The 11779-nt window shown below is 44.9% G+C and overlaps 1 protein-coding gene across 1 annotated transcript; it reads left to right on the top strand.

Moving 5' to 3' along the window:
• Window positions 1–1589: 1589 nt before the first annotated feature.
• LOC142794062 (glutathione S-transferase Mu 2-like) lies at window positions 1590–11558 on the top strand. Its single transcript, XM_075885840.1, has 3 exons — window positions 1590–1718; window positions 7192–7459; window positions 10240–11558. Exons 2-3 carry the CDS (start codon window positions 7194–7196, stop codon window positions 10637–10639), a joined length of 666 nt encoding a protein of 221 aa, XP_075741955.1. The 5' UTR covers window positions 1590–1718; window positions 7192–7193; the 3' UTR covers window positions 10640–11558.
• Window positions 11559–11779: the final 221 nt, after the last annotated feature.

Here is an 11779-nt window from a genome sequence, read left to right as displayed (position 1 = left end):
CTTTCGGGTGAGCAGCCGAGCATAGAAACCACTGCACCACCACAGCAGCCTTAATAAAGGATTTTTCCTTAATAAACCGAGTTTGTTTTCACCTTTCTTCCTCGACTCTTTTCTGCAGCTGTTGGACGTTTGGTGGTTTCATACATGTTCATAGACACATGATATTTGGACCGAGTATTATACGTGCGTTAGTTCGGCGAATGAGAGCGCAAAAGGCTACACTGCTGGCTGAGCTGATTGATTGCCTAACTCGACATTCAAAATGTGATCACGCCGCGGATCGCCTAGCAGTAACGTGCACTATGTGCAGCGCGCCGAAACCCACAAATGATGTGCTGTCGTCACATTAGCGCTCGACTTTTTTCATTAGAGAGTTTTAGTATTGCGTACGCTGCGTACGTGGCGGCGTTGCGTACGTAAGGACGCCACGCTCTGCGTAGTGCGCATGCGCAGACCGGAACGCGCACGTATCGCGTTACGTACGCAGCCGCTACGTACGCACGCATGAGATGCGTGCGTGCGTACGTATGAGGTGGTCGCGCACCTCTCGAATAAGTTCGCGACAGCGCGAGACTTCGTTTTGCAAAATGGCGGCATCGAAGGCAAGCACCGACCGGCTCTGTGGCTTAAAATATGGCCATAATCTGGCTATAACACTTGGATTGGCTCACATTGGCTGTCAACAACACGTACTTCTATTTTGATCTACCAGATGACGCAACACGCTTCACGCTCGTTACGTACGCGGGTACAACGGCGTACTAAAAGCCGATTAGTGGCAAACGACGCCACGTAACGAAAGGCACTTAAGGCGCTTGCGTGATGCGTACGTAGCCATTCCGCAGTACTAAAACTCTCTATTGTCTTCACAGCGACTACAGAAGTGACACCTTGCACCGTCCGCATCGTTTCGATATGCGCGCCGATGAAACAAGCGAAAGGGCAGGCTGCCGGGTGATATGGGACGAGCGTGCGCAGTACGCGCTCCCGGACAGAGCCGTGCAGCCGCCAGAAGGCGCAGCGACGCGCCTCGGCACGCGCTCGTGTAGTCTCTAAAATTATGCACTCGACTGTACACAATTTTTTACTTAAAGAGTGTGGCAGCTACATTCAAGGGAAAAATAAAATGTTTTTTTTCCTAGAGTGTAATAAAAAAGGGATTCTAATATAAGCCATAATGAAAACTGTGGTACACGTTTTTGTGAACCGAATCAGAGTGAGTAGGTGAGGCCGGTGGTTAAAACGCTCGCCGGGCACAGGAAGAATACGCGACGCTACGCTCGCCATTTTGATTCACCGCAGCTCACACGTTCGACGACCGAATCAAGTGGCCGTTGCCATGAGAACAACCGCGACAAGGCCGCGCCTGTCTCCACAATTCTCTCTTCTTTCTTTCTGGGCACGTATTATAGACTGGCCTCGCTTCTTTATTCTTATATTTCTGAACACCTTCCCAACGAGGCATATCGAACGGAACATTATTGCCATTTATGTTTGTATTGCGCACAGATTGATTTCCAGCACCCACCAGGCACCTCTCTATAGCCCGTTCGGAGTACAGGATTGCTGCGTACATTTGTAGGACTGGCTGGCAACTCGCCGCACACGTATACTTCAGTGCTCCGCTGGGTCAAAAAAAGACTATTTCCTTTTTAACCGTTAGCACGCTCTCAAGCCCCAGGATTCAGCTATAAGGAAGAAGTGACAATTCTTATCTGGTAAGTTAATCTACAGCAATACGGTATCTTGCAAAGAATCGTTCAAAGTGGTGATGTAGCCTGCACGCCTCGGTCGTGACGTGAATTGGACAGCCCGCAGGGACCCACAGTTAGGACTCCACTCGGCAGTTTAGTATTATCTTGAAAACGAGTTACTGGCGGTAGACAACCCGCTGGGCTAACATTTAGTTTCGTTGCGAAAGTACGATGCATGCGTGCGGCACAATAAGTCATATCGTTTTACTATTGGGTGCAGAGACGAAATCAATAATTGAGTGCGCGTAAGGTGACGCAATGTTATAATGAATGGCTACAGATATGTGGCATCAAATGAGTGTTTTCGAAATTAGGTTGTCCTGCATGCTACACCCGTTGTGGCACTGTATTTCAGGGTGTATACTGGTTCTCCGTTCTTAGCATATGAATAGCTTTCCCTGGAGTTGAGTACCCTGTTCTCAACATAGATGTCTTGAGTTCGCTGCTGTAATCACGGGGTCATAGGTAAAGAGATAGAGCAAAGTAGAGATACAAAGCGAGAGAAAGAGGCAAGGAAATGTTGATCACGCACGCATTCAGTTTGCAACCCTGCAATAGGAAGAGCAATATATGGGTGAAAACATATGGAACGCAATAGATAAGAGTAATCGCGGGTGAATGAGAGAGTCAGAGAGTATGTTTTAAATCGGTACCAATATGTGTGAGACTTAGATGGCAGGGTTGTCGTTGGTGGCTACTTCGCATAAAATAGGCTACTTTTGGACCCATTGGCAGAAAAAACTTTCTAGTTCGTGCCATGGCTTTTACCACCTACTTTTAAACTTCCTGTTTGCTAATTCAGAATGGTTTTATTTATGTTTTAATGATAAAGACTGTGTTAATAATACCACTCCTGTTCTATTGGGCTGCAAGCCAGGGGATAATAATAAATGATGGCTACTTTAAATAGATTTGGCTCTAGTTCTGGCACCTTTTAAATACCATACCATAGCAATCCTGACTAAGGGGGCTGCTATACGAGTGGAAGGGATCAAGTTAAGGAATTTGTAGGCATAACGTGAAATTCGGTCGTGCAACACGGGTAAATTACGGTTGAGTTCGAGAGGAATTCGTTGATCAGTGCAGATAAAATAAGCCGATAGCATTTAATGAACGAATGAGTGGACCAATGTAACTATACGGATTTCCTTACACGTTACTTGCTTCCCTCAACGTTCCGCTTTCACAAGATACAAGCGCTGTGCAATAATTGATTCCGTGTTGATTATTTCATAGCTACAAGCGGTGACATTCGGTGAACAATAATCGATTAGAATCTTTCCGGCGCTATTTGTGGCGACTATCGCCATACGATCGAAGCGTATATGCCCAAGAACGTCCACTTTCAGATTAATTGACATAGATGCGTGCAGTTCCTACTGAGACGCTTTCATATGCAAGGCTACCGAGCGGTATGTTGATACTGGCAATGAGGTCTAATTGTATTTTTCGCTCAGTGGCATTCACCGTCAAAATAGTCATGACCCCTTCGCAGTAGTGCATGGTCCCGAGCCTGAAAGAAGAGTGTAGCTGCGTGGCCTTCTTTGCTCTGCTTCATACTTTTGTTTCTTTATCTTTATTTCTTTCTGGTTATTTTCGTTTATTTTATCTTTTTTGTGTACCTGTATTTCTGCTCCTCGCATTTTCTTGCACTTTTTATTCTTTATATCTCTTTCTTCACTTTCTTTCTTTCTCTATCTTGCTCTCGGCCTTTTCTACCTCTCTTTGAAATCTTTTTTCTTTCGAACTTACCCTCTTTTTCTGTCTTTACTTGCTTTGTTTTCCTGTATGATTGTGCTTTTCTCTTTCTTTATATACTTTGTGGCTTCATTTCCATTATTTCGCTATATTTTATAACTTAATTTCTTTTTATGTTTTTTTCACTTTCTTCATATCTCTAATTTACTTTATCTCTGGAATGTTTCACGTGCTCCACTTTGCCGAGCCGAATTATCGATTAACGCTCGAACCTGCTGTACTCGGAGGAGGGGTCTACCTGATTCCTGTGGCACGCAACAACCCGGGGAGTTATGCTACACGGTACTCAACTTACCGATAGCCCAAATAGCTTTGCTCTTTAAAACAATCACATGTTTTATCGCCTTGCACAGTCTGCACCTTGATGTATTCAAAGCTTTGTGAATGTTTTTGAATGTTCTATTCGTATCGCATGCACAACGCGTGTTCATGAGTAAATTCAAATACTGTCGCGCACATAGCAGTAACGCTGGAATGTGCATACGACAACGAATGCCTAAACATGGGTGGGGTTTACTTAATGTCAGATTATTGAAAACGATCGATGACTGTGCTACTGTGAGAGTTGCTTCCTTTTCTGAGCACACTTTCGTCCAATAAAGAGTTCGAAATTTACTGGTCTGACTGCTGCGTACTTCGGTATCACAACTAAGCGGCTATATTAGCGGGAAACAATGCACTATACGCAGTGACATGGTCAACTCCTTGTTATAAAATCAAGGAGAGATGCTTGGCAAAAATTGAAGTTCTGCATTTTTAGGAGGTTGGTTGGCAAGCTTCTATTATCACGCCCTGCCCCGGCGGCGGCTGTCGGCATGTGCGCCGGTGTTGCCAGTGTACTATTCTCCGGTCATCACTCACATAGAGTTTCCTAAACATACACTAGAGGAAACTCTGGCACTAGCGTCTATGGGAGCTGCAACGTATGGCGCTTCAGCGAGCATGGTAATGATGGGTAGTACACGGATTTGGCTAATCTTCGTACTTTTGGTCCCGTATGTGTTCGTGTGGCTTCGAGCTGTTTTTTCACGAAATGAAAATAAGCAAATGTTCAGTGGTTGTGCTTCGCCACCTTATTCATTTAGGCTCACCATTTCAAATAGGGTCATGAACTTTAAAAGGGTTCATCATTTCCTTCAAAACAAAACCGAAACACAGCAATAAACGAAGCCACAAGTGCAATTCCCCGCCCGCAAGTACGAAGACTAGGCAAATCCGTGTACTATATACCCATCATTCCCATGGTCGCTGAACGATTGCAGCGCCAGAGTCCCATCTAGTTACTATAAGGAAACTCTGTAGTCGCTCAAGGTAACTGCTCCGGTAATTTCAACAATGCACACTACAGTGCGTGCCGCCATCAAGGCGTCGGTTTTCGATGGCCCGCGCACTCGCCTTGTCGCGACTACGTCCACTTCGTTCTCAACACTTCGTAGGCATAGCGGCACGTGACAAGTTCCTACGGTAATTTTGATGATGAAAAACTTTATTGAATATATTGAGCATTGGGTGGAGTCCCTAATATAGGACCCCATTGACTGGCGCCCCGGTCTTAGCGTGGACCACTATGGCCTTTTAGACGCCCCGGTCCGGCTGGACAGGGCCGCTTCCCAGTCATTCTCTACTACCAACCATCTCTACTGAAATGAATGGGAGATGGCCCTGTTACGCACGGGTACTGATATCCTCCCAAGCCCCCTTACCTGCCTTCTCTCAAACCCGTTGAAGAACGCCTGATGGCTCCACGTCTTCCATTTATGAGCGTTAAACACATGACTCACGGCAATGGCCATTATGGTACAAATTGGCACGTGGTTAACGTGCACATCTACGTGGCCAACACGGTGCGGTGCCAGCCGTGGAACGGGCCAAACAACGCTGCCTTTGCCGTACACATCAATGTCCAGCTGGTTAAAAAACCTTTCTAGTGAAATCGTCTCGCCAAAAAACGCCACATACACCTTCGAGCAAGCTCCTCTCACATCTATCACTTTGCGGATATGGCGGTGATATTTTTTAACTTGGATCACTAACCTTTAGAAATATTTATAGAAATTCACGCACAGGAAACAGTTTGTTAATATCAAGCACGCCCATTTCGCTACACCAGGACTGTTAAGACGACCAAAGTCTATATAATGCATGGACGGTGCACGGCTGCTCTTGGATAACACGTCCATGCGAACGCAGCCATTGGGACTGTGCGAAGTTGTGCGCAAAAGAGCACAAAACGTCTTTGCTAGCGTGATCACAATAATAGTATACTCGCGGTACTAAAATTATTGATGTGAACCAGTGAGTTATTGATGTGAACCAAATCAGAGTTATTGAATTGCGTAGTGAGCGCTTTCAGTTGCAATCGATCGAAAATGAAAATTACCCTTACGATTAATGCAACAGAGAAATAGGGCAAATGAGGTCGGGTTAACTTGGTTATTTATATAGACCATGAGTTAACCAAAGCAGCACAAACGTTCTTTTTATAACACGGAACTCTTTAGGGTGACCGGGATTTTCGGGAGTTCTTTTTTTTTCTGACGTGAAGCCTTGTTGAGTCACTGAACACGTTATACTCCCTGTACGCCGTAGCCGCCTGCGTAACAATAGACGAATTTGTTTTTTTTTGCAGCACGGTGATCTTTTGTGAAATTATTGTGCCCATCCCACGAATGCTTTTACTGACTGCTGATCTAATTCACTGATGGAGACTCACTGTCCAGAACAGAATAGTATTTCGAAAGTAGCCAACTAAACAGTCTGCAGTATAGAAACGTCCGCGCTTTAAATTCCAATAAAAAGTACGAAAAAGTACGAAAGAAACTCACTACTCCGCTCACGAACAACGGCCCCCATTCAACAACTCTAACATGCCCTGCGAGGAGGAAGGGTAGGTTAATAAGGATGGAGGAAGGCCTGTAATACCTCCACTCACACTGGATCATCAAACAAGGCCTTCAACATTTCTGCAAGCAATCTTCAAACGGCTTCATTAATTGAGTTTATTGCCTGACGAATCTACTGCCGCAATTTTTTTTTAGAATTCATCGGGTGCATGCACAGTCATTCGCAGCACACTCTAGTTGCTTTCTCTCTTCTCACATACCGACGATCGCACTGAAAGCTGATAAGAGAGGAATAAATATCACGGGAAAAGAAGTCATGTAACATGCGCGTCAAGACCTTCAAGACTATTTTTGTTCAAACGCGTGGCGCACTTTCAGTGGAATGAGCGACTGAGCGTGGGGACTCGCTGCGCCACCTCATATCGGACACAGTAGTTATGCTGCTGACTACGCTCGAATCGGTCAATGGCCATGGACATTGGGCCTATGGCAGGGTCATTCCGGCTTATGACACTAATTGTATACAAAAGAGCGAGCAATTTCCAGCTGATTTCGAGAAGTAATTGTAAATTCCCGACTTCTTCTTGCACTGTAATGTTTAGCTCACATGCTCTCAGAAACACTGACTACCAATCGACTAAGTTTTATGACCATGCTCAAGATAGTTTTGTTGGAACCTTTTAGGAGAACTATTTCAGTAATATATTTCCCGAGACAATTACGTCGTTTCAAAGCGTTTTCGATCTTTCAAAGAGGGTGTTTAAGGTATCCTGAAAATGATGTTCCAAAATATTGTGCTGCAAATCATGTGTTATTTATAAATACACGCAACGCAGAGATGACGCCCATTCTTGGCTACTGGGACATACGAGGACTCGCGCAGCCCATCAGGAATCTCCTGGTGTACCAGGGCGTCGAGTTCGAAGACAAACGCTACGTGTTTGGTCCGGAGCCCGACTTCGACGGTGAAGAGTGGCTGAGCGAGAAGCCCGCGCTTGGCCTCAGGTTTCCGAACTTGCCTTACTACTTAGACGATGACGTCAAGATCACGCAGAGCCTGGCCATATTGCGCTACCTGGCGCGCAAGCACGAGCTTGCAGCTACGTAAGTCCTAGTATTTTAACACGAAAGTGTTTCATGCCGTGGTCCACAATGGCTCGGCTTACGCATTTCCGTCATGGATATAATGTTGCAAAATATATACAAAAAGATTGCGAAAAAACTGACGAGAAGGAAAAATTTTGTAGCGGGGCGTCTAACTAGCGACCTCCCTGTCCTCAGCGCGCAGCGTTGCCAAGTGTGCTAACGGTAAGCCATTTATATACCTCATACGCCATTTGGCGGCGCTCAAAGCTATGTAACGTCCGCGCGTTTTCTTCATTAGCAACAAGATGGCGCGATCTGCTCGTGTTTGGCACGCGTTTTGTTGAGCGCCGCCTTCAGGGAGCGTTGTCTCTCCCAATGTTCTTGGATACGGTCCCTCTTGCGCGCGCCCTTATCAGACGTGTGATTCGAGAGGTCAGAAAGGTCACTTCTCTCGCTGCCGCGGCCGCATTTATGAAAGAAGCGCACTGCTCGCACACGAAGAAAAATTGTGGCAGCTGTTCGCGCTTGTCCTGTGTATAGTTGTGCGACTGTTTCGTGCCTCTTTACAGTTAGTCCGCGTTCGTCCGACGTATGCTCGTTTCGTGGATGTTGCTGTAGCGTACATTCATTGAACTTTGTGGCAAAACGATGCACAATAAACGCTTAACCATATCTATGAGGACACGTTTAACTTTAGTGTTATACTGATTCCTAGAAAGAGCGATCAGCCACATTTTATTGTTGTTTGAAAGCTCAACACGTCTGGAAAACTAGGCCTCATGGGAGCCGGCTAGTCGATCTAATAGATGGTTTTCACCTCAACGAACCCTCGTATGGGGCCGTCACCCACAAGCAAGGGGGGCACTTCATTATAGTATTTAGGACCTCATAAAGTTCATGTTTATTACGTAATACAGATTATTTTGGGTAAAACCATCGACGTGGTCATTAAATGTCATATCACGGATATTTTTCTCGTAAAGTAAAACAAGCGTTCTAGTTTGGCCAGCTGGAACATTTATGAGATGTTGACCTTATATGTGCTAAACCCGGTATATTGCTAGTAATACGCTTTATAATATGTCAATCGCTGGAAACGTATTTGAAAGCGTAAGCATTAGAAACTGTTGCTTGTTCCCGAAGAGCTCGGCTTGCTTGAATATTTTTCAGTAGGAAACTGTAAATTAAATGTCAGTTGTAGGGATCGTTATATTACTTTTTGTGTCTTAAACTCAATGAATGTGCCGGTGAATACCGCTGGCCTGTGTTCACTTAGTTATCTGAGTATGCACACATGATGTGCCTCGTTATTCCTTGAGATACATGTGACGTTTGCTCATTTGCAGAATCCCGTTACATGTTACACCAGAGAAATGAGCTCGTCAAGGTGTATTACCGCTGCATTGGCATCGGTAAATTAACTCAATTACGCTCCCAAAACGAAGTCTCCGGAAGACTGCTATATGTTATCAAGCAAAGCCGCTAACTGTTTTAGCTTAGTCATCCTGCTTACTCACAATGCTTGAACGGCAAAAATAAACTACTAGTGTATATAAATGCACTCGTGTAAAAAAGATCCACGCCATGTGCTAGAATAAGAGACTGCATCTTCGTAGTGCTGGCTAACATTTATATATACTGGCCTTTGGGTGATTAACTAGATGACGCCTTCCTAAAGACCCCGCGCGTTCCTCTAAGTGCTTTCATATTAGTGTGGAAGTATTAGAATGCATGAAGTTGTCCAAGTGAAAAGCAGCTCCCTTTCCTAAGACCACACAGAAAAGATGAATAGTGAGCTGATGGAATGGCCAAAGTTGCGAAGTGCATCTTCGAATTTTCGTTCTTTGTTGTACTGTAGCCTAGAGTTATACGGTGTTAGCAAGAACTCTGTTAGTAGTGCGCTTGTCGGGACTTTTGGTGTTGTTCTTGGTGGCACGACAGAAATTACCACAGCCATTTTTCTGCTACTAGATTTGAACAGAGAGTCTCGCCGGAGCCACTTTGTCAAAGACTTATCGCAACATACGCAGTGGTGTTCCGCGTTAAACAATTCCGCATCAATGAGCCGAGGGAAGGCAGAAAAGGTAAGTGGTGGGGAACGAGCTTAGAGGGTGCGCTACTTCACAAGGCAAAGCGAGTAGTCACTACACTGATCTCTACGCAGTCACACAATGAAACAAGAAACAAAACTTCAACAGTGCGTCAGCAACATCTACTTTCCCAAGCTGGTGGCTCTGTGCGCTTGCTTGTTGCACCTATATCTGGTAAGGGCAGAGATAGCACATGAGAAGGACCTCACTAGAGAAGGTGTCCACGTCATGTGACGGTGTCAAATAGCGTTGATAACGAAATTACTCGATAGAATTATCTCTGTCCCCAGTCCCTGTTGCCGTACCTAGTGAAAAAGGCTAAACAAAACTATGGCAAATGACGTCCTTGAATATTTTTCAACAAATCTGGGCGGTGAAACGACAAATGGAACACGTCCATCGTCACTATAGGCTATCTAAGAATATTATAAAAATGGTAAAGAAAAAACAAGTCGACCTCTGCTGTGGTGTTCGCAAAAACGCAATAAATGTTCTCCATTGAAGGTATTTTTAGCATTTTTGTGCGTACATTACGTGCCAAGAACTTCGATGCCAACTATAAGAGGTGCAAGAGGTTCGTTTGCTAATAACGTCGCACGGAATGAGTGCGAGTGATTTCCCCTTCCTCCTTGAAAATTAATAAAACAACCTTCCATAAATTTGATTTCACTGTTAAGCAATAATGCATTACGATCTTTCTTTCCCAAGGGACGAAGAGGAGACTCTGGAACTAGACATGCTAGAACAGCAAGCTCGGGACTTGAGCTGGGTTCTGCTGATGGCCGTCGCGTCACCGAGCTACGAGGAGACACGACCCAAGTACGAAGAGAAGATGGAGAGCCTTCTGCAACCCTGGGACGAACACCTGCAAGACAAAGAATGGGCGATCGGGGATCGCGTCACATACGTAGACTTTCTGCTGTACGAGGGGCTCGACTGGAACCGCGAGCTGAACGGAGGTGCGTTTGAAGGCTTCTCCACGCTGACGTCGTACATGAAGCGCTTCGAAGAGCTGCCCAACATCGAAGAGCACTTCGCCTCGAACAAGTATAAAAAGTATCCCATACTTGGACCGATGATGAAGTGGGGCGTCGAAAAGATCGAGTAGTCACCTGCATAGCTCTATGCGAGTCGATTCCGACGCCTGCTTGAAGAGGGAACGCATTGCATATCACCTTGTTTCGGGACGCCATGGAATGCTAATAAAACATATAATTAATGCTTTGGTCAAACGTAAAACTATTGCTAACTTGTGCACGAGGGGGGTTAACTTCTGTGTTTGTGTTTCTCAGAAAGCACGCTTTTGTGTGCGGTGTATGAGTTGCTCAAGTGATAAAACTTCATACGTAAGGTGCCCTTGGTAAGAATTGCCTTTGCCCATGTACAAAACTGAAGGGTCATTTAAAGAACCCCAGTTGGTCGATCACAACTATCGTGATTTGGGAACGTAAAACCCCTAACTTACTGTTATTAGAACACATCTGTCATGATACCCGCAATACGAAACTTGTGTTTATTAATCCCTCAATATTACAGGTGAAATGAATGTAGGTGAATTCGTTTCACGGAAAGGGTCGCTGGTCGCACTTAAAGCGTATAGGTTGCAGACAGCAAAGAAACATTCGCTGATTTTATAACGAATAGGGTTCGTTGCGCGGCTTGCTAGTCTCCAAAAACACAAAGAACAATACGGCCCTGATAAAAAAGAAAGCTCTGTCGATTATATTAACGAAGATTCTCCTTTTGTATTTTTAAGTGCTCTTTGTAATCATTGTACAGAAAGAGTTTGATGATGTCTTGTGTACAGAAGTGTGGAAGACGCTTGGGCACCACCGTTCGCTGCTGGCAACCATTTTTGTTGTGTTTTTTTGTTTTGCTGCTGGCGACATCTGACCACTGTTTTTTCAAGGCACGCTTTCTTTCCTCACGAATTCGCCCATCCAAAAATTGGGAAATAAACTAGTTGCTCCGCTACTGTATATTGTGACCATCAGCATAGTGGAATACAGTTGGTTATTTCAACAAAACCTTTTGTTTTGTTTTTCTTGCTGTACTACGCAGCACTATTAGATGGCAGCAACACACTGTCTTTCATTAGTCTGAACACGTATTAGTACAGCCTCAATTTGCACACAAGTCTCAGCTGAGACAATTGCGATCGTAAATGGCTACCCACTCAATACGCATATCGTAATGGAAGTGATCAGAGCACACGTGAGGCATCATACTCGCGCCCCTGCCCATCATC

The sequence above is a fragment of the Rhipicephalus microplus genome, unplaced genomic scaffold, assembly GCF_043290135.1.
Source record: "Rhipicephalus microplus isolate Deutch F79 unplaced genomic scaffold, USDA_Rmic scaffold_369, whole genome shotgun sequence".
NCBI classification, from domain to species: Eukaryota; Metazoa; Arthropoda; class Arachnida; order Ixodida; family Ixodidae; genus Rhipicephalus; species Rhipicephalus microplus.
The sequence above is the reverse complement of the archived record's forward strand: the minus strand, read 5'-3'. Positions and strand labels throughout refer to the sequence as shown.